We start from the raw sequence: 27,143 nt of genomic DNA on the forward strand, positions 1-27,143 counted from the left end.
ACCACATACATAGAAAAAGCTGGAAGTGGTGCTGTGGCTCAAATGGTAGAGCTCTAGCCTTGAGAAAAGTTCAAGGACAGAGCTCAGGCCCTGAGTTCAAATCCCACAAATGGCCCAGAATAAAAAAGAATCACATGTAAGCTGGGCACAGTGGCTCATGCCTGTAATCCTAGCTATTCAGGAGGCTGAGATCTGAGTATCACAGTTCAAAGCCAGGTCAAGCACTAAAGACTAAGTGTCTCTTTTTTTTTTTTTTTTTTTTGCCAGTCCTGGGCTTGAGCTCAGGGCCTGAGCAATGTCCTTGGACTTTCTCAAGGCTAGAGCTCTACCACTTGAGCCTCAGCACCACTTCCGGCTTTTTTCTATGTATGTGGTACCAAGGAATCGAACCCGGGTCTTCATGCATGCTAGGCAAGCACTTTAACCACTAGGCCAAACTCCTGGCCCCTAAGTGACTCTTATCTACAATTAACCATTAGAAAACTAGAAGTGGTGCTGTGGATCAAGGGTGGGATGGTAGCCTTGAACTGAAGAGCTCAGGGACAGTGCCCAGGCCCAGGGGTAGGGCAATAGCCTTGAGCTGAAGAGCTCAGGGACAGCGTCTAGGCTGAGTTCAAGCCCCATGACCTACCCAAGCCCTACTTCTGGTTTTCTAGAAGTTAATTGGAGATGAATCTTAGGTCCTTTGTGCCAGGGCTGGCTTTGAACTGGGATTCTCAGATCTCAGCCTCCTGAGTAGCTAGGATTACAGGAGTGAGCCACTGTGCCTGGCTTACATCTATCTACATTTGTATCTCAATAGTAATTCTGTCTTTAAAAATCAAGCTATTTCAGTGCTGTAGTTCAGATGGTAGAGTGGTAACCTTGAGCAGATAGTAGTGCCCAGGCCCAGAATTCAAAGCCCAGAACCAGGGGAAGGAAAAAAAAAGACACTGTTTGAAACAAGCTGAATCGGGTGTGGTTTGTGTTTATAATGGCCAGCAATGAGGGAGGTTGAGATAGTAGAATCATGGTCCAAGTCCCAAAAAGCTCAAAACCTTAACTGAAAAACTCCACTAGGCCGGGAGTGTGGCCAAGTGGTAGAGTGCTTGCTTTAGCGTGCATGAAGCCCTGGCTTCAATTCCTTGATACTATATACACAGAAAAAAGCTGGAAATGGTGCTGTGGCTCAAGGTGTAGAGCACTAACCTTGAGAAAAACCCAAGGACAGTGCCCAGGCCCTGAGTTAAAGCCCCAGGACTGGCAAAAAGTTAAAAATAAAAAACTAATGAAAAAGGCCTGGGAAGGGCAGGGACTATAACCTAATGGTAGAGTGCTTGCCTTGGTTCAATTCCTTGGTACCACATACACAGAAAAAGCCAGAAATGGCCTTGTGGCCCAAGTGGCTAGCCTTGAGCAAAAAGTGTCCAAGGACACTGCCCAGGCCCTGAGTTTGAGCTCCAGGACTGGCAATAAATAAATAAATAAATAAATAAAGGCCTGGAAACATGGCCAAACATGGTAGAGCACCTGACTAAGCAAGCATGAGGCTCTGAGTTCAATCCCCAGTAATATACATACAAAAAGTTACAATGCAGGCCCAACTACTCAGGAGGCTGAGATCTGAGATCTGGTTCAAAGCCAGCCTGGGCACAGAAGTCCATGAGACTCTTACCTCCAATTAACCACTATAGAAAATCAGAAGTGGAACTGTGGTTCAAGGGATAGGGCGATAGCCTTGGGCTGAAGAGCTCAGGGACAATGTCCAGGCCCAGAGTTCAGACCCCCACGACTGAAAATTACACTAAAATTATGTACTACAGAGTATTTTCCTTTGGATGTGGCTCTGTATTAATGCATAGATAAAAAATGGGAAGGGCCATCATTAAACTGTTAAGTGTAGCTGGTTTTGAGAAATTTGAACATTACAATCATTTCATGATAAGGTTTCTGTATGAACTGCTAATGTAGGATCTGGGTTGATATCTAATGATTTGGTTCCTCCTCACATTCTGAAGGATTCTGATCGACTAATGGAGCAACAAGGTGCTTTACTGAAACGGCTGGCAGAGGCGGACTCAGAGAAAGCGGTAACCTCATTGCCCCCTGCTGGCTCTAGTGTGTTCAGGTGGCTGAGGGGAGGCCCCGGTGCTCTGGCACCTGCTCTGGCATTTCTGTTATGGTACTTCCATGACCTGTAGAATTGCTTGGCATTCCTGTCCTGCCCGTTCACTCTACTAGAAAAGTAAAGGGCATGAGGAGTTGTAAGTCATTCGGCTCTTAAATTGCAAAACATTGTCTGGTGTTTAATTTTTTTTCTGCTTTTAATTATTATATGTTAAGTACTTCCCACTTACGTCTTTGTGCTGTAGGTTAGTAGTTCCTGTGTTATGTGGGACCTCAGGGAAATCCTGCTTCTCTCTTTCCAGGGATGGGCTTTTTTGCCTGTCCCATGGGGTTGATGAGTGTATTTTCTCCAGCGCCTGCTGTTACTGCTGCAAGACAAGGACAAGGAGGTGGAAGAGCTCCTCCAAGAGATACAGTGTGAAAAGGTACTCTTGCACCTTCTATCAGTAGAATACAGTGGGTATGGCAGAGCTGGCCTCTAGTACCAGCTCTATTACTTTCTGTGTTTCTCCCAAGGCTCAAGCAAAGACAGCATCTGAGCTTTCGAAGTCCATGGAGTCCATGCGTGGGCACCTGCAGGCACAGCTTCGGTGCAAAGAAGCTGAGAACAGTCGCCTGTGCATGCAGATCAAGGTACCTACTGGTTCTTACTTTGAGGAAGTCAGAGGTGGGCTTTTGGTCATCCAAGGGGATCGGGCTGGCCTTAGGGGAATACATCCAAGGAGGTGTACCCTGGAGCTTTATGGAACAGCTGCTGCCAAAGACCTTGTCTGATGGAGAGAGTCTAGGTTAATGGAGGACTGTCAGTCCTTTAGGCCCTCAATTTACCTGTCTACCAGAGGGAAGGCCATAGATTCCCACTGGTTACATGAGGCTGAGGTGATTCCGGTTTTTGTTCACATCAGAGTAGCCATCATGCAGCTCATGACCTAATCTCCTGTCCCTCGCCTTCTTTTCTCCTCCTCTCACCCTCTCCACTTGCTTTTCTTTCTTTCTTTCTTTCTTTCTTTCTTTCTTTCTTTCTTTCCTTCTTTCTTTCCTTACTTGCTTGCTTCCTTTCTTTCTTTCTCAAGACTAGTACTCTTCCACAGCACCACTTCTGGTTTTTTTTTTCTTGTCAGTTGTGGGACTTGAACTCTGGACCTGGGTGCTGTCGCTAAGCTCTTCAGCTCAAGGCTACCAACCTACCCCTTGAGCCACAGTACCACTTAAAGTTTTCTGGTGATTAATCGGAGATAAGAGTTTCACAGACTGTTTAGTGTCCGGGCTGGTTTTGAACTTTGTGATCCTCAGATCTCAGCCTTCTGAGTAGTATGAGCCACAGTGCCCAGCTTCACTTCTGGTTTTCTGGTGGTTAGACTTTCCTGCCCAGGTTGGCTTTGAAGCATGATCCTCAGATCTCAACCTTCTGAGTGCGAGGATTACAAGCATGAGCCATGGCCTGACTTTGCTTATCTCTCTATCCTTGTCTGCTTCCCCCTTTCCCTTCTTAGAACCTAGAGCGCAGTGGAAACCAGCATAAGGCAGAAGTGGAAGCCATCATGGAACAGCTCAAGGAACTGAAGCAAAAGGGAGACCGTGATAAAGAAACCTTGAAGAAGGCCATCCGAGCCCAGAAGGAGCGAGCTGAGAAAAGCGAGGAGTATGCCGAACAGCTACACGTGCAACTCGCCGACAAGGTAACAGGCTTAATGCTTGACGGGTAGACTAGACCAGAGGGACATGGTTGTAGAAAGGCTGAATGCACTGGAAAAGGGGCAGTGACTCAGAATTTATAAACAGAATGCCTGTGCTACTAGAAGGCTGGCAGTGGGAACTGGATGGGCTCCCACTGTGTCCTAGTGCTCTCTACCAGAGAGCTGCTACAGGCAGGGGGAGGCCCAGATGTTAGGGTTGGGGTGCTTAGGTGAGTCCAGCCTCATGTTCTGAAGCCTGGGTGTCAACATCAGCTGATGTACCTGCTGTCCTGTGTTCCAGGATCTTTATGTTGCTGAAGCTCTATCCACCCTGGAATCCTGGAGGAGCCGTTACAACCAGGTTGTGAAAGACAAAGGAGACCTCGAGCTGGAAATTATTGTCCTAAACGAGTACGTCTCATATTAGAAGAGAAGGCCAATTGAGGGTCGAGTGGAAGGCACCTTGTACTCTAAGGTCTCAGGGTTTACCAGGCTATTGTGGTCTCTCCTTGTTTGATGCAGGCCGCCCTCAGCTTGGCTCTGCTTAGAGCTGGGCAGAGTCTCCACAGTGTGGAGGCATATTCACTCCTTGGGAGATGGTAGACTGACTGATAGTCCCTGTCGTGTGTTTTCTGACCCCATCAGGTGTGGCAGCTGAATAGAGGCCTCTAGGTTGAAGGTGACTGAACTCACACCTTTCGTGCCACTAGTGAGCTGTCAGCAGTGACCATTTGATAATTTTCAGTGTTAGTCACATTCATCCCTTCATTCTAAAACTATAACAGGGAGCTTCTCCAACATACTAGCTGTCTGCCCCTAAGAGGGCTCCAGCATTAAAAAGGCTAAAGATAGCTGGCAGTGTGGCCTAGTGGTAGAGTGCTTGACTCGCATGCATGAAGCACTAGGTTTAATTCCTTGGTACCACATACATAGAAAAAGCCAGAAGTTCAATCCCCAGGACTGGCCAAAAAAAAGGGGGAGCAGCTATAAAAAGATGAAAGGGACTACACCAGGAGACACACAACTCCTAGGGCTAAGCATGGTTACAGGTCAAGAAAGTAGTCCCTGAGGAATTGTCTGTTGTATTCAACAGCAGCTGAGAAGCTACTGTGTCTTCCTCTAGTGGGAGAACACAGAACATTATAGGGAGAGAATATATAGCTCAGATGAGAAGGGTGGCTGGAAAAAGATGTACAGGGGAGGGGAAGTTTGAATTTTGTTGAAAGATGATTAGTTTTTCAGGTAAAATGTTTGCTTGGGCTCCATCAGTGCTACATACATACATACATACATACATACATAGAAACATATATATGTGTAATATTATACACACACAGACACACATAGCTATGTTGAATGGTGGTCTTGTAATTGAATGGTACTGAGAGACTACCTAAGGATGTGGCTTGGTGGCAGAGTGCTTGCCTTAGTATGTTCAGTATCATAAATAATTTAAAAAATACTGAAATCACAGACTGGATGAAAGTTTTGTGATAGGTCTGAGGCATCTGAGACTGGGGCTCCAAAAAGGGAAGAAAAGCAGGGTGCGTAGCCAGCTCTGCAGTTGACTTCTTTGCCTCTTCGTTGAAATTCTTGTCTGTGCCCTCTGCTGCGGAAACAAAGAAGCCCTGGTGTGTCAGGTGTCTAGTTTAGGAGGAATGCTTGGGCAATAATCTCTTGACCACCAGCCTGAGAGTGGGAAAGATTCCAGAAGAATTTATTCTGATACCAAGACCCAAGGGGCAAAGAACTAGCAGGTTCAAGGGACCGGGAACAGTGTGACCCATCTTTGTTTTCATGGAGTGTGCTGCTGTCCTGGGGAGAGCAGAATGGACACACCATAATTTATCATCACCTAGGATTAAATCATAGATGCTTTGTAGAGGTACACTGACTTTCATCCCCCTTTACTTTGTGACCATCCAGCCGGGTGACAGATCTTGTAAACCAGCAACAAACCTTGGAGGAGAAGATGAGGGAAGACCGCGATAGCCTGGTGGAGAGACTGCACCGGCAGACCGCTGAATATTCTGCATTCAAGCTTGAGAACGAGAGGCTGAAGGTTTGTAGGCTGATAGGAGAGCAAGTGGGTAGAGAACAGCAAATGAGAGGTCTTTGTGGCCTGATGGTAACAGTTTGATGAAAGGAGAATGCTCTTGAGTGATCGAGGGGTCCTGGGTGAGACCTTAGGTTGTTTATTCCTGCAAATTCCACAACAGGGAAGAAAGGAGGACCTGGTAAGGATGTGGTAACGTGCATGAAATGATCGACAAGTACGTTCAGCCTGTGCCCACAGAATGGAGCAAGCACTAGTGTAAACAGCTTCTTGGCTTCTCCAATGTGTTGATATTTATTTGACAAGAGTAAAGAATTTGGGTGAAAATAGAGCTCAGTAGGGACAGTATTTGCCTAGTATGAATGCCCAGGGTTTGATCCTCAGCACTGCAAAAAATAATAAGGAAACAGGGACTTAGAAGGAGTCTACTTCCTTTTTTTCTTTTTTTTTTTTTTGCCAGTCCTGGCGCTTGAACTCAAGGCCTAAGCACTGTCCTTGGGCTTTCTCAAGGCTAGAGCTCTACCACTTGAGCCACAGCACCACTTCTGGCTTTTTTCTGGCTTTTTTCTATGTATGTGGTACCAAGGCATCAAACCCGGGTATTGAAACTAGTTTTTATGAGGTCATTACAGTTTGTTGATCACTCTGCTTGAACTTTACCCATACCCTGGTGACCTCTTCTGGTAACTAGCCCCCTGCTTCTAACTCACGTCATCATAGATCAGTTTGCTTGACCTTTACACACAGCTCTGTACATTTTTTTTTCTTTTTTGTTAGTCCTGGGGCTTGAACTTGGAGCCAAGGCACTGTCCCTAAGCTTTTTTTTTGGTGCGGGGTGGGGGGGGAAATCATGGGGCTTGAACTCTGTTTGGGTGCTATACCTGAACTCTTCAGCTCAAGGCTACTGCCCTACCCTTGAGCCAAATCCCCACTTCCTGTTTTCTAGTGGTTAATTGGAAATAAGAGTCTCAGGTCCTTTTGTGCCTGGGCTGGCACTGAACCTTGATCCTCAGATCTCAGCCGCCTCCTGAGTAGCTAGGATTTCAGGTGTGATCTACCACGCCTGGCTTCCCTGAGCTTCCCAAGGCTAGCACTCACCACTTGAGCCCACAGTGCCACTTTTTTTCTGTTTATGTGGTGCTGAGGAATCGAACCCAAGGCTTCATGGATGCTAGTCAAGCACTCTACCACTAAGTCACATTCCCAGACCAGACAATTGCTTTTTTTTTTTTTTGCCAGTCCTGGGCATAAGCTCAGGGCCCGAGCACTGTCCTTGGATTTTTCTCAAGGCTAGAACTCTACCACTTGAGCCTCAGCACCACTTCCATTTTTTTCTAAGTATGTGGTACCAAGGAATCAAACTCGGGTCTTTGTGCATGCTAGGCAAGCACTCTACCACTAGGCCAGACTCCCAGCCCCAGACAATTGACTTTTAAGTGTGGCTGTACAAGACCATACTGAGTAAATCAGCAGCTGTTTAAGCCATCCGTGTGTATTTAGTTTATTCCTCCTCAGTCCTGTGGCATAATAGGAATAAACTACCATGATTTTTACCCATTTTACTGTCTGTGAGCTGAGCTATCCCACAGTGCTGTTGTGAGCATCTTTTGATACACGCAGTTGGTGTGTTTGGTCAGTTACATACCTTGAAGTAGAATTTCCAGGTGAACCAGACAGTAGAGTAGAAGTCCATGCTTGCACTCACACTAGTGATAGGTAGCAGTTGTTCATGTCTCCTTGGCTACATTTGGTATTCTCTTTTATTATTTTAGCTACTCTGGTGGGGAGTGTGACAGTAGTCTCTTATTGTACTCCAGTTGATGTAGCTTTGTAATCTCTAATTCTTAGAGATTAATGACCAACTGGCACACCTTTGTAGGGTAATACAGTGCAGCCATTTTAAATGTCTAGGAAGTATATCATCTGCCTCCCTCTCTCCCCCATTGTGTGGCTTGAACTCTGTGCCTGGGAGCTGTCCCTGAGCTAGCTCAAGGGTACCGCCCCACCCCTTGAGCCATAGCCCCACTTCCCATTTTCTAGAGGTTAATTGGAGATGAGAGTTTCATAGTCTTTAGTGCCTGGGCTGGCTTTGAACCTTGATCCTCAGATCTCAACCTCCTAAGCAGCTGGGATTACAGGCGTGAGGCACTGTGCCATGTTTAGGAAGTATATTTTCTTGGATAGCATAAATACCAATTAAACATGCTCAGTGTACAAATTTAAAACATTACAGAAGAAACTGAGGTATAGTCAATAATAGAATATCTGCTTATTAACATGTACTGAGTCTAGGTTCCATCCCTTGCCTCACTCAAACAAGAGAGCAGGCCAGGTGAGGTGGCTCATGCCTATAATCCCAGCTACTCAGGAAGCTGAGATCTGAGGATCGAGGTTCAAAGGTAGCCTGGGCACTAAAGTCCAAGAGACTCTTATCTCCAATTAACCTCTAGAAAATCAGAAATGGGGCTGTGGCTCAAGGGGTAGGGTGGTGTCCTTGAGCTGAAGAGCTAGGGACAGCACCCAGGCTCAGAGTTGAAGCCCCGTGACCACTACCACCACCACCAACAACAAACAAACAATCTATTACAGATACATGAAGAAGTGAAGGTTAGCCAGGCGCTGGTGGCGCACACCTGTCATCCTAGCTACTCAGGAGGTTGAGGTCTGAGGATCACAATTCAAAGCCAGCCCAGGCTAAAAAGTCCTGTGCGACTCCTACCTCCAGTTATAACAACCTAAAAACTGAAAGCGCACAGCTGTGGCTCAAGTGGTAAAGTGCAAGGCTTGTGGGAAAGTTCAAGGATCGTCTCACGGCCTGTTGTGTCTGGGCTGCCTGTGAAGTGGAATCCTCAGCTTCCTAAGCGGCTAAAATTACAGGCGTGAGCCACTGGTGCCAACTAGATTTGTTTTTAAAGGTTTGAACTTGTGTGTATGCTAGTTAATGGGGCTTGAACTCAGGGCCTGGGTTCTGTCCCTGAGATTTTTTGCTAGAGATTTTTTCGCACTGCAGCCAGAGCCACAGCTTCACTTCTGTATTTTTGATTGTTAATTGGAGACAAGAGTCTTAGAGATTTTCCTGCCTGAGCTAGCTAGCTTCTAACTGTGATCCTCAGATCTTAGTCTCGTGAGTAGCTAGGGTTACAGGTGTGATCCACTGGTGGCACTCAGCTTTTAAAGCTGGATCCTTTAAAGTGACTGTTCTGTTGCATTATAGGACTTGAGTTCAAAGAGAACATTATTGACTTCTTCACTGCTGGGGATGCAATGCTAGGCCAGCATTCTAGCATTGAGCTGCATCATAGCTCTTCACTTTCTTCAGTGATTATGCATTGCTTTTTTTTCCCCCCCAGTCCTGGGGCTTGAAACTCAGTGCCTAGGCACTGTCCTTGGACACTTTTTGCTCAAGGCTTGCACTCTGCCACTTGAGCTACAATGTCACTTCCAGGAATCGAACCCAGAGCTTCATGCATTCTAGGCAAGCATACTATCACTAGGCCACACCCCCACTCTGCCTCCTTTTTTGTTGTTGTTGTTGGTCCTGGAGCTTGGACTCAGGGCCTGGACTCTGTCCTTTAACTTTTCTCAAGGCTAGCACTCTACCAAAGTGCCACAGTGCCACTTCAGGCTTTTTCTTATATGATACCAAGGAATCGAACCCAGGGCTATGTGCATGCTAGGCCAGCACTCTACCACTAGGCTGTGCTCCCGGCCCCCTAATGCATTGCTTTTGAAATAAAAAAGGTCATTTATTGCATCTCTGTTCACCTTAATTGGTTATATTAAGGGTCTCTGAGCCTGAGGGAAACTGCTGCCTCGATTAGAGTAGGGGCTTTTCCTTTGCTAGTTCCTGGGAGCAGACTGAAAGGGAGAGACTCTTGATTTGGAAATGTGCTGATTGTTGTTCTGATCCACCCATTATAGGCTAGCTTCGCCCCAATGGAGGACAAGCTCAACCAGGCCCACCTAGAGGTCCAGCAGCTGAAGGCGTCGGTGAAGAACTATGAGGGGATGATTGACAACTATAAGAGCCAGGTAGGCCTTCGGTGGCCTGGCCCCTCCAGTCATGTCCTCTCTACCCTGCCAGGCCTGGGGCTCTCATTCAGGCACCACCTGGAAGGGCCAGGAGCTCTGGCTTAGGGAATTCAACGCGGTTCTATTCCTTAGGTGATGAAGACCAGATTGGAAGCTGATGAAGTGGCTGCTCAGCTAGAGCGCTGTGACAAAGAGAACAAGATCCTTAAAGACGAAATGAACAAAGAGATTGAAGCGGTACTGCCCCCTCCCTTGCTCTCTTCCCTCTTGAGTTTTATCTGTGTACCCTGAGAATGCGTGGGACTCGTCTACTTCTCTGTGAACGCTTACTCCTTTATCCTCCCTCCTCTCATCACCTCTTATTTTGGCCAAGGCAAGTGTTCTACTGCTAGAGTCTTGCCCTAGTGCTTGTTTTGCTTTAGTTATTTTTTTGATTGTGATTCTATGATCTGTGACTGTTACCCTCACCTTCCATGTAGCTGGGATTATAGGCACACACCACCATGCCTGGCTTTCTCATGATTTATCTATTTTTTTCTCCCTTTCCTATATTTCTTTCTCTTCTTCCACTTTCCTTAAAAAACAAAACTCAAAAAAAACCCCTAAATGTTGTTTGAAACATCCAAGTGGATTCACATCCACTGGTTGGCAAGGTATTTGACTTGCCTGTTTCATTTCATTTATCTATATATCTTGTTTGTTTGTTTATTGCAAGTTCTGGGGCTTGAACTCAAGGCCTGAGCACTGTCCTTGGTCTTTCTCAAGGCTAGAGCTCTACCACTTGAGCCTCAGCACCACTTCCGGCTTTTTTGTATGTATGTGGTGCCGAGGAATCGAACCTGGGTCTTCATGCATGCTAGGCAAGCACTTTAACCACTAGGCCAAACTCCCGGCCCCGACCACTTCTGGCTTTTTGATCAGTGTATGTGGTACCCTGGAATCGAACCCAGGGCTTCGTGTATGTTAGGTAACCACTCTACCACTCTATCACTAGGTCACATTCCTGTCCCTCCTTTTACTTTTTTTTTTTGCTAAGTCATGGGGCTTGAGCTCAGGGCCTGAGCACTGTCCTTGGACTTTTCTCAAGGCTAGGGCTCAAGGCTAGGGCTCTACCACTTGAGCCTCAGCACCACTTCCAGCTTTTTTCTATGTATGTGGTACCAAGGAATCAAACCTGGGTTTTTGTGCATGCTAGGCAAGCACTCTACCACTAGGCCAAACTCCTGGCCCCCTCTATTTTTGTGCAATACAAAATCTATGTATCCCTTTTCTAAACATTATTATATTTTATTTATTTTGCCAGTCCTGGGACTTGAATTCAGGGCCTGGACACTGTCCCTGGACACTTTTTGTTCAAGGCTAATGCTCTTCCATTTGAGCCACAGTGCCCCTTCTGGCTTTTTCTTTTTCTTTTTTCTTTTGACAGTTCTGGGCTTGAGCTCAGGGCCTGGGCACTGTCCTTGGGCTTTCTCAAGGCTAGAGCTCTACCACTTGAGCCACAGCGCACCACTTCTGGCTTTTTCTATGTATGCGGTACCAAGAAATCAAACCCGGGTCTTTGTGCATGGTAGGCAAGCACTCTACCACTAGACCAAACTCCCAGGCCCCCTTCTGGCATTTTCTGTGTATGTGGTATGAAGAAATTGAACTCAGAGCTTCCTGCATACTAGGTGAAAATTCTACCATTAGGCTACACTCCTGGCCCAAGAACCTTATTTTTTGGAGGATGATTGGTTGACTAGAGCAGTGAGATCACCTTAACAGTAACTTTCAAGGCAGGTAAAGCCAAAGATGGTGATATGTCTTATTTCCCTGTGATATACAGCTCTGTAGCTATGGAGATAAACTAGACCTTAAACTTTTCAGCTTTTAGCTCTGGCTCCATAGCATCTTTACATGAGAAAAATAACACCTATTTTGTATGGTGTCCAAAATCGGTGAGTTATGGGAGATTGTTTTAGTGTGCTTGCCGTTATTACTGATTAAATGAAGGATGGCCTCAGGTGTCAAGGGCAGCCCAGGCATATCCCCCAGAGAGCAGCTGCTAGATGGCTGCTTGGTGGCAGCCTATAAGTTTTCCAGGATCTACTTCTAGGAGCTGGACCCTGCCTTGGCTCATCAGCAATGGGTCCTTAACGCATGTTGGGCTTCTCTTTCTGCTCCAGGCACGTCGGCAGTTCCAGTCCCAGCTGGCTGATCTACAGCAGCTGCCTGACATCCTCAAGATCACGGAGGCTAAGCTGGCCGAGTGCCAAGACCAACTGCAGGGCTACGAGAGGAAGAACATCGACCTCACAGCCATCATATCAGACCTGCGCAGCCGGGTAAGGGACTGGCAGAAGGGGTCCCACGACCTGGCCCGAGCAGGGGCCCGCTTACCGAGATGAGCTGCACGCCCCCCAAGGGAGGACCACTTCCTTTTTCTTGGCTGCCGCTTTCTGAAAGGAGTGAGCTATCATCAGTGCTGTGAAATAAAAGTCTGGTGTGCCAAATGCTTGTGTTCGCACAAAGTGATTATAGCTATAGAAACCGTCACTCTGGAGTCCTGGGGCCCTCCTGCTATTTCCACCCAACTCCTCTCCCAGTGCTCTAGGCTTTGCCGGCTTCTACCCACAGCTACAAACTGGAGATCCCAGCAGATACCCGGCCATCACTTTTCCTTTGTGATCACCTTTTTGTAGCTTTAAACTCCTCTCCTTACTCTTCACAGAGCCACTGTGTGAGAATCTGTGCTGAGAGACAACAGCAACCAGCCCCCTCTGCAGAAGCAGTCTCCCTCTGGTTGCTGGAACCATCCTACTGTCAGTGGTGTCAAGGACATCCTGAGTCAGTCAGTGTGACCTTGAGCGAGAGGGGTTAAAAACGTTCCCCTAATGTCACAGAAGTGTCTAGGCATTAAAGGGGAGAGGGGGACCCAATCAGCGCTCTAGTTCACCTAAGCTTTTGTTCTCTCAGACTCCTACCTTGTCACCAGCTCTGTTAAAAGGGTATTCTCTGAGCCTTTGGAGCCCTGGCACCTTAGGCCTTGGCCTAAAGCAACCCTCTGAGTAACATCTCACGTACATCAAGTCTACAGATTGAGAAGGGTAGAATGAAACTAATGGTACCAACCTCATAATTGGGAAGACTCTGTGGTCTCTTCTACATGGCCATCACCTGCTTTGGCCTTCTCATTTCTGTTCCAATCCCAGCTGGGCCTCCATGCGGCCGTTCCTGATCAAGACAACATCGTGGTCTAGGATCTTCAGCCTCCAGTCTGTCTCCTCCAGCGTGGGGAAGTCTTTTGGATTGGGGCCTGCTCTCCTGTCCAGGTGGTGGTTGGGGCTTGGACATCTGCAGAGGACCGTGTGCCTCTAGGCTGGGTGTGAATGACTGGGAGAAGAGAAAAACTCCTTCGGGATTTTTCCCTGCTAGAAATTCCTTCATAAACCAGTGTATGTTCCTGTCATTTTAGATCGAACATCAGGGGGACAAGCTGGAGATGGCGAGAGAGAAACATCAGGCTTCCCAGAAGGAAAATAAACAGCTGAGTCTGAAGGTGGATGAACTGGAGAGGTTAGAGGCACTTGGTCCCATCTCTGTCCTCTTCCTAGCACCTGAGACTTTCAGCCACTAAGCTGCTTTTGTGCTTAGTGTGCCGGAAGTGTTTGAGGGACTCAAGGCCCTGGAAGGAGCTAGGCAGACCTCAGAGGAAGAGGCACTTCCACTGTAGTGGTAAGCTTTGTGCAGAAGGAAAGGGGGATCTCAGCCTGGAGGGCTGATCCTCCATGTTGTGACCGAGGTCAACCTACCATTCAGGCACTGCTGTGTCAGTAGCATCCTTGGGCCACCAAAACAGCAGGCCCTGGTTTGAACAAGCAGATAACAACATGGGTACTTGTCTGTCCTACCCACCAACATGGGTACTTGCCTATCCCCCTGTTCCCAATCCCTGTTTCCATGACCTCCTGTCTGACGCCCCTCTGTTACTTACTCTTGGGCTAGAGGCAGTAGAAGTGGGGTGCACACCTTTCAGAATTGGAAGCCTTTGGGTCCTCACCTCTGCCACTGATTGTAGACCTTGAATAAATCATTTAATTGATCATCATGAGGGGAAATTGAGGTAGGGATGCTTCAATGAGAGGATATTTATAAAAGGGGCTTAGCACAGTACCTGGTGGAGAGAGATACTTGAGTCAGGTTCACAGATACAGTGTTAGCTGGTATTATCCTCATATTAAATGTGAGGAGTATGAGATGGGGAATGGTGGTGTTTTCCCAAGATCACGCAGCTAACACTCAAAGCTGTGACTTAAACCTATGGCTGTCTTCCCGAGGTCAGCTTTGGTCCCTATGAAAGGGAGAGCTGGAATCCGCAGGGTCTGGTCTCAGCTCAAAGTGCTCAGGGAACCAGTGCAGCCCAAGGGCGGTGGGAAGTGGTTGCTAGCATGGAAGATGCAGCTGATATTCAGAAAGACGTGCCACGCTCCTTAAATGGAAAAGCAATGGTGATGCTACGACTGCAAGGCTGTCACATGACAGGCATAGTGCTCCAGCCCTTTGCTTGAGGTGGGGTGGCATCAGTGGACAGCAGAAGTCAAAGGGATGGGTTTTGCTGACACCTGCCAGCTGTGCTCTTGTCAAGCCAGTGGCCTCCCCACTCTCGGGCTGTTTCGAGAGTATTCCATGTGACAAGGAACATGCAGCTCAGTGCCAGTGCAAGCTCACTAAACCTGCTCTTTGCTTTACTCACACTCTTCTCTGACCAGCCGCTCCAGCTGCCCAGTGTCGTGGCCGCCCTGCTGATCTGCAGTTTGCTTTGTTTTCCTCCCACGGCTCCTTGGAGACTCTTGGCGTGATGAGAACCGCCCAGTCCAGGTCGCGGCACAGCCCCCTGGCTGGGTGGAGCAAGTGCACTGCGTTAGTGCTGGGCCTGATTCTGTGCTTTCACCTAGGAAACTGGAGGCGACCAGTGCCCAGAATGTCGAGTTCCTACAGGTGATTGCCAAGAGAGAAGAGGCAATCCACCAGGCCCAGCTGCGGCTGGAGGAGAAAACCCGAGAATGTGGGTCCTTGGCGAGGCAGCTGGAAGGTGCCATTGAAGATGCCAGGCGGCAGGTCAGTCTCTGTGCTCCTAATGCTGTATGCCTGGGATACAGTCTCCTACCTGGAAAATTGGTGTATTTAGTACCTGTTTCCTGAGTTTGCTGGGAGAATCCAGTGACAATTTGATTGCTCATTTACTTCCTCCCTCCCGAGACTGGACAAGAGTTTACTACATGTTAGCTAACGGCTCTTGACAAAGCTGGGTGCAGGAGGCCCCCGTGGTTCACTACTGTCCTGAGGCTCCAAGAAATGCATTTCAAATTGGTTTCTAAGTACTCTCTGACCAGGTAGTGGGAGCGGCGAGCCTTCTCCTTGCCCCAGGTATCCCTGTACCAAGCCAGCCAAGTCCCACCTCTGTGCTTTCTGTGCAGGTGGAACAAACCAAGGAACAGGCACTCACCAAGGAGCGAGCAGCTCAGAGCAAAATTCTGGATCTTGAGACCCAGCTGAGCAGGACCAAAACTGAGCTTGGTCAGCTTCGGCGTACCCGAGACGACGTGAGTCAGGCTGCTGGGCGGGACTGGGAGAGCAGGCATTGCATTCTGCGCGGTTTTCACTAACTTGACGCTTGCTTTTTCTTTTCTTGTTTTCTTTTTGATTATTGTGGGACTGGGCTCCGTCCCTGAGCTCTCTTGGTCAGGACTGGTGCTCTACCACTTTGAGCCTCAGCTCCACTTCGGTTTTTGGGGTTTTTTTTTGGCCAGTTGTGGGCCTTGAATTCAGGGCCTGAGCACTGAGCACTGTCCTTGGAATTTTTCTCAAGGCCAGAGCTCTACCACTTGAGCCTCAGCACCACTTCCAGCTTTTTTCTATGTATGTGGTACGGAGGAATCATACCCAGGTCTTTATGTATACTAGGAAAGCACTCTACTACTAGGCCAAACTCCCGGCCTCCACTTGGGTTTTTGAGAAATTAGTTGGAGATGAGTCTCATGGGGAATTTTCTGTCTAGACTAGCTTAGAACATGGTCCTCAGATCTCAGCCTCCTGAGTAGCTGGATTGTAGGCATGACCCACCAGTGCCTAGCAAGATGTGTTTTGTTTTCTTTTGGTTATCCTGTCACTTGTCTATATTTGAAGGATATTAGGCTGGATTCTGACCACTGCTCCCCATTTATTTATTTTTTTTTTTGTTCGTTGGTCTCTGGGCCTTGGTGCTGTCCCTGAGTTCTTCAGCTCAAGGCTCCCATCCTATCCCTTGAGCTACAGCACCACTTTTGGTTTTCTCATGGCGAATTGGAGATGAGTCTCACAGTGTTTACTGCCCAGGCTGGCTTTGAACCATAATCCTCAGATCTCAGCCTCCTGAGATTATAGGCGTGAACCACCTTGCCCGGGGAAAACTTTGTCTTTTAAAAAGCAACTCCTTTTTTTTTTTTCCCCAGTCCTGGGCTTGAGCTCAGGACCTGAGCACTGTCCTTGGACTTTCTCAAGGCTAGAGCTCTACCACTTGAGCCTCAGCACCACTTCCGGCTTTTTTTTTTCTATGTATGTGGTACTGAGGAATCGAACCCGGGTCTTCGTGCATGCTAGGCAAGCACTCAACCACTCGGCCAAACTCTCGGCCAAAAAGCAACTCCTTTGAAAAAGTTTGGCCTAGTGGTAGAGTGCTTATCTAGCATGCATGAGGACCTGGATTTGATTCCTTGGTACCACATACATAGAAAAAAATACCCAAAGTGGTATAGTAGCTTAAGTGGGAGAGTTCTAGAACAGTGCTCAGGCCCTGAGTTCAAGCCCCAGAACTGACAAAAAAATGTAAATAAATAAGTAAAACAAAACAACTGAGATCTAGTAGCAGTTATGCTACTAGTTATATGGCATCCTGTAAGCAAACCCTGCGTGCTTCTGTTTTGCCTGTTTCTGACATCTTGTTCTCCTTCTCCTCTTAGTCTGACCGCCGTTACCAGAGCCGTCTGCAGGATCTGAAGGACCGTCTGGAGCAGTCAGAGAGCACCAATCGCAGCATGCAGAACTACGTCCAGTTCCTCAAGTCCTCTTACGCCAATGTGTTTGGGGATGGTCCCTATACCTCCTACTTGACCAGCTCGCCCATCCGCTCCCGGTCTCCTCCTCTCTGAGGGTGCTTACGGAGGGCTGGGAGTCCTGCCTGATGTGTAGGGGAGCTGAGAGCTGCCAAGCCATAGCTGGAAAGGGATGAGGTGTGCTCAGGGCCTTGTTCTTGGGAATCAACTCTAGAAAAGTCCCTAGCAAGCCGGGGAGGAAGCAGGAAGCACTTGGTTGTCTTCTCTGATAGAATTTTTCTGATGGAAGTTTATAATAACCTTGACAGGCCTTGTTTACTAAATTAGGATATCAGAGTTTTAACTCTTCCAACTCTGTTTTTCCTCTCCCGAGAGAAAGTTTAGTTGGGTCATTTCTTCTAGGCCTCATTTTTTGAAGATATCTTGATTTTCTTCTGGCCTGAACCAGCAGGAGCTCTCTTGCTTTAGGATTCAGGGTTTTCCCAGTGCCAGTGGAAACCTACCATGCCTGAGTTTCCTTTGAGGCTATGTGCGCCTATGAGCACTTAATAGTAGGCCCATAGTGGCTGAAGTCTTATCTGGCCTTACAATGTAATCTATTTTTGTTTCTCTTTATATGTCTAGAATGCATTTATTATCAAAATATTTTTGTGGTTTTACAGGAGGTTTTATAATTATTTAAGGTCCATTTAGATGATTTACCTATCTTTAAAAAAAAGTTGCTAAATAAAATGATACAAGGAGTTAATAAATGCTTTCAAAACACTTGGTCCATGAAATGGCTTATTTTACTCATGTATGTATGTATGTATGTATGTCTGTCGTGGGGCTTGAACTGGGCCTGGGTCCTGTTCCTATGCTCTTTAGCTCAAGGTAAGCGCTCGGCCACTTTGAGCTCCAGTGCCACTTCCAGTTTTCTGGTGATTAATTGGAGATAAGAGTGTCACAGACTTTCTGCCCCAGGCTGGCTTCGAACCATGATTCTCAAATCTCATCCTCCTGAGTAGCTAGGATTATAGGTGTGAGCCACCAGGTCCCCGCTAGGCTTTTCATTTTAGCAAGATTCTTTCTCTGCACTCTCACTTGAGATAGCAGCTTGAGATGTCTGGAAGGAATATACTTCATATGACATTGCTCAATGTTTAGCTGATACGGAGGAGATGGTATATGTGTATATTATTATAGTGTCATTCCCCCCCCCCTCCCCGCCACCCCATCTTGTGTGTCTTAACTCAGGTCTGTGGCACTGTCTTTAAGCTCTCCTCCCCCAAAGGCTAGCACTTTTCTACTTAGCCATATCTCTATGCCTGGCTTTTTGGTAGGTAATTGGAGATGAGTGTCATGAATTATCTTGCCCTGGCTGGCTTCAAACCATGATCCTCCGATCTCAGCCTCCTGAGTAGTGAGGATTACAGGTGTGTGTCATCAGCGCCTTGCTTGCAAGGATTTATAAAACCAAAGTAGGGAGAAATGGAGAAGGGAGAATTCCTTCCCTCGTTACAAGAATTGGGAGTTAGATTCCTCCCTTACACTCTTAAAGATTAGAAAATGTCTTTCTAGTCATTTTGAAGGACTTTTCATTGAAATGTCATTTTTCAGAAATAGACATTAGCCAGGTGTGGCGGCTCACGCCTGTAACCCTAGCTACACAGGAGGCTGAGATCTAACAATTGGAGTTCAAAGCAAGCCTGGACACTAAAGACTGTGAGACTCTTCAATTAACCACTAGAAAACCACAAGTGGGGCTATGGCTCAAGGGGTAGGGTGGTAGCCTTATGCTACCCAGGCCCAGAGTTCAAAGCCCACGACCGACAAAAAATATCTGGGCACCAGTGGGCTCATGCCTGTAATACTAGCTACTCAGGAGGCTGAGATTGGAGGATTGTAGTTCAAAGCCAGCCAAGGAGTGAAAGACTCATCTCCAGTTCACCACCAGAAAATGAAGTGGTGCTGTGGGTTAAGTGGAAGAGTGCTAATCTTGAGCTAATGAGCTCAGGGATAGCACCTAAGCCCAGAGTTCAAGCCCATGACTAACACACACAAACACCAGTCAGCTAGCTACTTGGAAAGCTGAGATCTGAGGATCATAGTTTGAAGTCACTTGAGGTAGAAAAGTCTGAATATCTCAAACTGAACACCAGATTGCCACTCTACAGCTGGGTACCAATGGTTCATACTCGGGAGACTGAGATCTGAGGGTTATGGTTCAAAGCCAGCCCAAGCAGGAAAATCTCTACTGAAAACCTGGATATCTTGATGTGGCTTGAAGTAGTAGAGTATTAGACTTTAGCATAAAAGCTCAGGAGTTTGGCCTAGTGGTTAAAGTGCTTGCCTAGCATGCATGAAGACCTGGGTTCAATTCCTCGGTACCACATACATAGAAAAAAGCCGGAAGTGGTGCTGAGGCTCAAGTGGTAGAGCTCTAGCCTTGAGAAAGTCCAAGGACAGTGCTCAGGCCCTGAGCTCAAGCCCAGGACTGGCAAAAAAAAAAAAAAAAAAAAAAAAAGCTCGGGGTTAGAGCCTTTACCTTAACTTCAAGCCCCAGGATCCTTTGTCTTTCTCTGTCTCTCTCACACAAACACAATGCCAGACTAGAGCTGTGGCTAAGTGATAGAATGCCAACTGTTACCATCATTTGGGGGTTTGGGGAACAAGCACAGTAGACATACAGAGGTGTACATATATCTGTACATCCTTTCTCCAAAATGTGAAAATATCAGTGGTAGGTATAGGGTCCAGCTGTATAACTGGTGACAGACTGCCTTCCTAGGGGTCCATTTCAGGAACTCCCCTAACAATTTTCTTTGAAAAATATTTTACTAGCAAAATTGTGATTCAGTCAGAATGGATAGGAAAATCTGTGAGGGTGAGGGTGGGGGAAGGGTTATGTCATGGGACTTGAACTCAGGGCTTAGGTGCTTTCCTTGAGCTCTTCTTCAAAGAAGTTTGTGCTCTTGTCTATCACAGCACCACTTCCAGTTTTCTGGTTAATTGGAGATGAGTCTCACAGACTTTCCTGTTCTGACTGGCTTTGAACTTCCATCCTCAGATTTCAGTCTCCAGAGTAGTTAGGATTACAGGTGTGAGCCACCTTGAGTTGCATCTAAAAATTGGAAGTACAGCTGTGGTAGGGTATCAGACTTTAGCAAAAGGTCAAGTACAAAAGGTCAAGTACAGTGTCTGGTCCCTGAGTTCATAGTCCATGGAATGTGTTGGAATGTGTGGGGCCTGGTGCGGGGCCTGGTGGTAGAGTGCCTGCCTAGCATGCACAAAGCCCTGGGTTCAATTCCTTGGTACCACATACACAAAAGGCCAGAAGTGGCTCTGTGGCTCAAGGAGTAGAGCTCTAGCTTTGAGAAAATCCAAGGATAGTGCTTAAGGCCCTGAGTTCAAGCCCCACGACTGGCAAAAAAAAAAAAAAAGTTTATACTGTTTATATGGCAGATACTTGTGAGAGACGTTAGCTCCACTCAGCCCCCTGTCCCTCGAGTCCGCCCCACTTATACTATGGGGACAGGAGGTGAGAATTTTTCCACAAACCCAGCTTTCTACCTGCTGGCCGGGCTAACCTCCCTCGCGGAAGCCCAGATCTGCGCAGGCGCGCTGGCAGGCAGGAGCGCCACCGGAACTACTTTGCAACCGTTAAGGGCGGGGCTACGCGGGATGTGTGACCCGGAAACGGAAGTGGGCGCCCTTTCCCGGCGGCTGATTCGAGGGCTTGTGGAGTCACCTGCCGCGTCTCTCAGGAGCTGTGGCCAGAGCCGTCATGCCGTCCGAGGGTCGCTGCTGGGAGACCCTGCAGGCGCTCCGCAGTTCCAATAAAGGTCGCCTCTGCTACAACCGCGACTGGCTGCTTCGGGGCGAGGTGAGCCGGGGCGCCGGGCCGCGCTGGGTCCGCAGGCCGCCCGCGACCGGGGTTCCGTCGGCCCCCTCTTCCTGGGTGGTGCTAAGCCGGGGCCCTGTGCGCTCAAACCACCCGCGTTTATGTCTCGATTTCTGCTCGTGCGAGGGGCCCCGTCCCTGGCAGCCCTTCCAAGGCGCTCTCTCCTAAAGACGTGCGCCAAAGGCCTCGAGGCCAGCGCGGTCGCCCTGTCAGCTCCTGGACTGCGTGTTTCATCGGCCGAAAGCTCCAGGTTTAGCAGCGAGCGATGAACAGAACTTGACTCCTCGCTGCCGTGGAGATGAGCCCGGTTGAGATGACGCCGGGCGGATTTGTCAAGCGGATGGGGGCGTGGTCACCCTATCTAGTGTTTGTCAAACGCGGAGCCGGACCGGGATGTGGAGAGAGTTAAGGCGAAGCCCTCGTGGCCACCTTCTGCTAATCTAGCTACGGACGGAATGTGGTTCTATCTCTTCAAAGCTCGTTAGAGAACAATTTTTAAAGCATATTTCTTTTTTTCCTGCATTTGATCTTTTTGACCGTCGTTGTGCCAGCCCTGTGGAGCTTGAACTCAGGGCCCTGTGTTGTTTCACTAGCTTTTCACTCAAGGTCAAGGATGGCACTCTACCACTCCAGCCACAGCTCCGTTTCTGGCTTTTTTGCTGATTAATTGCATATAACCCAATTAATTTACTGCTCAGGCTGGTTTCCGACCTCCAGATTGCTAGGATTACAGGCATGAGTTACAAATACCCGGATTCCCTCCCTCCTCCTCTCCTGCCTTCCTCTCTATCTCTCCTTATTTCCCCCTCTCTCCCCCTCTCTTCCTCTGTTAGTTGTGGGGCTTGACCTCTGGGCCTGGGTGCTGTCCCTGAGCTTTTCATTTCAAGGCTAGTGCACTACCACTTTGAGCCATGGCACCACTTTTGGGTTTTGAGTGGTTGTTTGAGGTAAGTTTCTCTGTTTGACTTTTCTGCCCAGGCTGGCTTTGAACTGTGAGCCTTAGATCTTAGAACCCCAGGATGTTGCACTTACTAGGAAAGTCCTTTTTGCCACTGAGTCCCAGCCCCTAGCTGTCTTTTTTACTGTTTAAAAATAAATAAATAGGGCCAGGAGTTTTGCCTAGTGGTTGAGTGCTTGCCTAGCATGCACGAAGACCCTGGTTCGATTCCTCGGTACCACATACATAGAAAAAAGCCAGAGGTGGTGCTGAGGCTCAAGTGGTAGAGCTCTAGCCTTGAGAAAGTCCAAGGACAGTGCTCAGGCCCTGAGCTCAAGCCCGGACTGGCAAAAAAAATAAAAAATAAAAATAAATAAATAAAATGGAGACTTCATGCTCTATCAATGAATCCAAGCACAGGTCTGTATGGTATTTTTAAACCACCGGACTTAGATTATGGGTTTTGTTGTTTTGTGCTGGTAAATATCTAAAGGAACTTGCCAGGCAAGCAGTATACCACTGGAACCACACCCCTACAATTTTTTTCCCCCAGGTCTGGGGTTTGAACTCAGGGCCTGGGAACTGTCCTTGGACATTGCTCAAGGCTCGCCCTCTGCCACTTGAGCCATATCACCACTTCCAGCTTTTTCTGTGTATGTGATACTGAGGAATTGAACTCAGAGCTTCATGCATGCTAGGCAAGCGTTCTACCACTATGCCACGCTCCCAGCGCCCTCCAAATTCTTTTTGTTGTTGTTCTTGATTGTGGGGCTTGGACTCTGGGTCTGGACACTGTTCCTGAGCTCTTCAGCTCAAGGCTAGCACTCTATTACTTTGAGCCATAGCACCATTTCTGATTTTCTGATAGTTGGAGATAAGAGTCTCAAGGACCTGGGCTGGCCTTGAACCTCTGTCCTCAGATCTCAGCCTCCTGAGCAGCTAGGATTACAGACGAGAGCCACTGGTACCTGGCTTCTATGAATTCTTTACGTATTGGGGATAACTGTAGTTTGTATCTGTGATACAAGGCTAATATATTATACACAGGTATAAGTCTTATATCTGTGATGCATAAATAGTTTTATAGTTTGTCGGTTGTATTTTTCATTGTTTATGATAGTTCTTGTACATTTGCCCTGGGATGAATTCGTTAAAAAGAATGAGGAAAGGTATTGTCATAACAGTATTTTAAGAAAAATTACAGGCATTTATTGTACTTTTTTTAGGAGGGGCTACCAAGGTTTGGATTTAGAGCTCACACTTGCTAGACAGGTACTCTACTACTTGAGCCACACTCACCCCTGTTTGCTTCAGTGTGTGAAGGCCTGTATGCCTGTAATGGCAGACAGTCTTGAACAAAGAGCCTTGGCACTGTCCCTGTGTTTTTACCCTTGGCTAGATCCATACCACTTAAGCTACTTCTAGCTTTTAGGTGATTTAATTGAAGATAAGAGTCTCACAGACTTCCCTGCATGGGCTGGCTTTGAGCTTCCTAATTAGCTAAGATTATAGGTGTGAGTCACCAGTGCCTGCCATGGGCACCCAGCCCATGTCTTTTGAATAGCTAGTGACTAGAAGTTTTTGTTTTGTTTTTTGTTTTTGCCAGTCCTGGGGCTTGAACTTAAGAGCTTAGGCACTGTCCTTGTGCTTTCTCAAGGCTAGTGCTCTACCACTTGAGCCACAGCACTATTTCCAACTATTTTTTTGTGTGTGTGGTACTAAGGAATCGAACCCAGGGCTTTGTGTATGCTAGGCAAGCGCTCTGCCACTAGGCCACGCTCCTGCCCCGTGACTGGAGATTTTGCCCAGTTTTTCCTGGATTAAATTCCTTTTATCTGTGCCTTCCACATAGTTGGAATGACAGGCATATGTGCACCATAATTGGTTTACCGATTCTTTTTTTGTGTTTGTTTGTTTGGTTGGTTTTTTGCCTGTGAACCTCTATCCTTTTGTCTCTGCCTCATGTTGGGATTACTGTTTTATTTAAGGGCAATGCCCAGGCCTTGAGTTCAAGTCCTAGTACTACTGTATACATATGCACACAGAAAACACTGCACTTTTTCATTTCTGACTGTTAACACAATAATTTGGGAACTTCACTATTGACTTATTTTTTTTTTTTTTTGGCCCCTTTCTCTTTCTGGCCCCGCTCGCTCCGGCCCGGCTAGGCCCCCTTTCTAGCTCGTTCTGGCCCCTTCTCGCTCCGGCCCCGCTCGCTCCGGCCCGGCTAGGCCCCCTTTCTAGCTCAGGCCCCGCTCGCTCCTGCCCAGCCCTGCTCCTGGCTTGCTCTGGCCCCGCTCGCTCCGGCCCGGGTCGCTCCCGCACGCTCCTGGCCCCGCTCGCTCCGGCCCTGGCTTGCTCTGGCCCCGCTCGCTCCGGCCCGGCCAGCTCTCGCTTGCTCCTGGCTCTGCTCGCTCCGGCCCCTTCTCGCTCCGGCCTCGCTGGCTCTGGCTCGGCTCGCTCCCGCACGCTCCGGCCCCGCTCGCTCCGGCCACCACTCGGTTGGGCTTTTTGTTCACTTCAGCTCAGCTCGTTTCTTTCGCTCTCTGTCGCCGTCGCAGTCTTGTCTCTGCCACTTTTCCGGTTTGGTTGTGTCTCGTCTCTGCCACTTCCGGCTTGGTTGTGTATGTGGGATACCGAGGAATCGAACCCGGGTCTTTGTGCATGCTAGGCAAGCACTTTAACCGCTAGGCCAAACTCCCGGGCCCACTGTTGACTTATTTATATGGGCTTTCTGAGAGGTTCAGAAAAACATGCTTACATCAGAAGATATATAAATTGGACTAAACCTTCTTTTCTTTAGGATGTTTTGGAAGAGTGTATGTCTCTTCCCAAACTATCTTCTTATTCTGGATGGATAGTGGATCACGTCCTGCCCTATAAGCAAGCTCAAGAGAACTCTTCTTCCTCTGAGAATTCACCATCCTCTGACTCTACTTCAGCCTTAGACCAGCCTTTACTTATTCCTACATCTCCCATCAGAAGCTCTGCCAGCTCACCAGTGTCTCCTACATCACCAAATGGAGCTAAGGTAAGGTTTAATTTAAGATAATTGACATGGGGGCCGGGAGTTTGGCCTAGTGGTTAAAGTGCTTGCCTAGCATGCATGAAGACCCGGGTCTTCATAGAAAGAAAAGCTGGAAGTGGTGCTGAGGCTCAAGTGGTAGAGCTCTAGCCTTGAGAAAAAGTCCAAGGACAGTGCTCAGGCCCTGAGCTCAAGCCCAGGACTGACAAAAAAAAAAAAAAAAAAATTGACATGGTGGCTACAAAGTTATAGTGTTCATTACTTAATGTGGCAGTGACCTTTCCCTGAAGAAATAATGATTGTTCTCATTGCAGCTCTTGATAGGAACTGTGTTTACTATACTATTCAGTGTTTCCTTAGGAAGACTCAGAGGCAGGAAGTCCACTCTTGTCTTACCAAATAGATTCAGTTTCATTAGTAATTGGATTTCTTTTCCTTATGAACATTGTAGCTGCTGGAAGGCTTAGAATGAAATTTACACCTGCTTTTTTTTTTTTTGGTTGGTTGTGGGTCTTGAACTCAGGCTGGGCACTGTCTCTCAGCTCTTTTACTCAAGGCTAGTGCCATCCAACTTTGAGCCATAGCTCCAGTTCTGGTTTTCTATTGGTTAATTAGAGATCACAGACTCACATACTTTCTTGCCTGGGCTGGTTTTGAGTTGCAATCTTCAAATCTCAGCCTCCTGTGTAGCTAGGTAGGTAGAGTTTCAGGTATGAACCACCAGTGCCTAGCCTATTTCCATCTTTTTTTCTTTTTCTTTTGTGCCAGTCCTGGGGCTTGAACTCAGGGCCTGAGCACTGTCCTTAGGCTTTCTCAAAGCCTACAGCTCTACCACTTGAGCCACAGTATCACTTCCAGCTTTTTCTATGTATGTAGTACTGAGGAATCGAGCCCAGATCCTCGTGCATGCTAGGCAAGCACTCCACTACTAGGCCAAACTCCTGGCTTATTTCCATCTTTTTGAAAACTAATTGGCAGTATAAGTTTCTTGGATTTCTTTGTCCTGGCTTGCTCCAAAATACAATTCTCAGGGCTAGAAATATGGCTTAGTGGTAGAGTGTTTGCGTAGCATGCATGAAGCCCTGGGTTCAATTCCTCAGTAGCACATAAACATAAAAGGCCAAAAGTGACACTTTGGCTCAAGTGGTAGAGTGCTACTAAGCCTTCCGCACAAGAAGCTGGGACAGTGCCAGCCAAACAATTCTCATATCTCAGCTGCTTGCTAAGCATGAGCCACTGACATCTGACATACTACCTCATTAGGCACCAAAAAAAAAAAAAAAACTAAGTTAGATACTGGTGGCTCCTGCCTGTAAATCTTGGTTACTCATTATGCTGAGTTCTGGATTGTCAAGATTAAAAGCTCCAGTCTTGGCAGAAAATTTCATAAAGATCCCATCTCTAAAGTAAGTAGCAAAAAGCCAGGCTGGAGGAGTAGCTCAAGTAAAGCATTAGCTTCCATTAAGCAAGATAAAAAGCATGAAGCCCTGAATTCAAGCCTTAGTACCAGTGAAAACTAAAAATAAAAAAAACATTGTTTGAGGTTTGATTTTCTTCCTTGAAAGGCTTGTTTCTTCATCTGTAACTCTTGAACTCAATTGCTGAGGTTCTCTCCATGCATAAAATTTCATAATTCTTAGAATTTAAGTAAATTACTAAATGGATTTACTTTTATGCTTTTTTGTTTTTGTGCTAGCATCCTGGGCTTAGACTCAGGAGCCGTTCCTGAACTTTTTTTGCTGGTCATGGGGCTTGAATTCTGGGCCTGGACGCTGTCCCTGAGCTCTTCAGCTCAAGGCTACTGCCCTACCCCTTGAGCCACAGCGCCACTTCTGGTTTTGTAGTAGTTTTCTTGGAGATAAGAGTGTCATGGTCTTTAGTGTCCAGGCTGGCTTTGAACCCGTGATCCTCAGATCTCAGCCTTCTGAGTAACTAGGATTAGAAGCATGAGCCACTGCACCTGGCTTTTTTTTTTTTTTTTCTTTTTTTGCCAGTCCTGGGCTTGAGCTCAGGGCCTGAGCACTGTCCTTGGACTTTCTCAAGGCTAGAGCTCTACCACTTGAGCCTCAGCACCACTTCCGGCTTTTTTCTATATGTGGTACCGAGGAACTGAACCCGGGTCTTCATGCATGCTAGGCAAGCACTTTAACCACTAGGCCAAACTCCCGGCCTGCACCTGGCTTTTATCCCTGAACTTTTCTGCTCAGAAGTAGGGCTCTACCACTTGAACCACAGCTTCACTTCTGACTTTTCAAATGAAAGCAGCAGCATTTTGTGGGCAAAGTAAAACAATCAAGTAGGCAACCTAAATCAAAGCAAACCAAAAAGCTACCCAAAACAACAGATACCAGTTTATTT

General features: G+C 47.4%; 2 protein-coding genes across 27 annotated transcripts in view; both read left to right on the forward strand.

Moving 5' to 3' along the window:
• Odf2 (outer dense fiber of sperm tails 2) overlaps positions 1-17,705 on the forward strand; it is a 40,154-nt gene extending 22,449 nt beyond the window's left edge. For 18 of the 26 annotated variants that reach the window (XM_090330768.1, XM_090330759.1, XM_090330762.1 and 15 more), the window contains 13 exons: positions 1,998-2,069; positions 2,460-2,531; positions 2,623-2,739; positions 3,600-3,785; positions 4,084-4,193; positions 5,709-5,844; positions 9,760-9,870; positions 10,003-10,107; positions 12,036-12,194; positions 13,325-13,425; positions 14,805-14,967; positions 15,327-15,452; positions 16,848-17,705. In XM_090330768.1, the coding sequence (XP_090186894.1) occupies positions 1,998-2,069; positions 2,460-2,531; positions 2,623-2,739; positions 3,600-3,785; positions 4,084-4,193; positions 5,709-5,844; positions 9,760-9,870; positions 10,003-10,107; positions 12,036-12,194; positions 13,325-13,425; positions 14,805-14,967; positions 15,327-15,452; positions 16,848-17,036 (1,647 nt within the window). In that variant the 3' untranslated portion in view covers positions 17,037-17,705. Of the gene's footprint in view, positions 1-1,997; positions 2,070-2,459; positions 2,532-2,622; positions 2,740-3,599; positions 3,786-4,083; positions 4,194-5,708; positions 5,845-9,759; positions 9,871-10,002; positions 10,108-12,035; positions 12,363-13,324; positions 13,426-14,804; positions 14,968-15,326; positions 15,453-16,847 lie in introns of those variants that run through there. The other 8 variants (XM_090330782.1, XM_090330778.1, XM_090330779.1 and 5 more) reach the window with 1 other exon arrangement.
• Positions 17,706-20,645: 2,940 nt separating this feature from the next.
• Positions 20,646-27,143, forward strand: part of Gle1 (GLE1 RNA export mediator) — a 33,800-nt gene continuing 27,302 nt past the window's right edge. The window contains exons 1-2 of the mRNA XM_090330786.1: positions 20,646-20,805; positions 24,564-24,791. Of these exons, the coding sequence (XP_090186912.1) occupies positions 20,707-20,805; positions 24,564-24,791 (327 nt within the window). The 5' untranslated portion in view covers positions 20,646-20,706. The remainder of the gene's footprint in view (positions 20,806-24,563; positions 24,792-27,143) is intronic.

This window comes from Megascapheus bottae, chromosome 3 (genome assembly GCF_031878675.1).
Source record: "Megascapheus bottae isolate mThoBot1 chromosome 3, mThoBot2.hap1, whole genome shotgun sequence".
In the NCBI taxonomy this organism is placed as follows: Eukaryota; Metazoa; Chordata; class Mammalia; order Rodentia; family Geomyidae; genus Megascapheus; species Megascapheus bottae.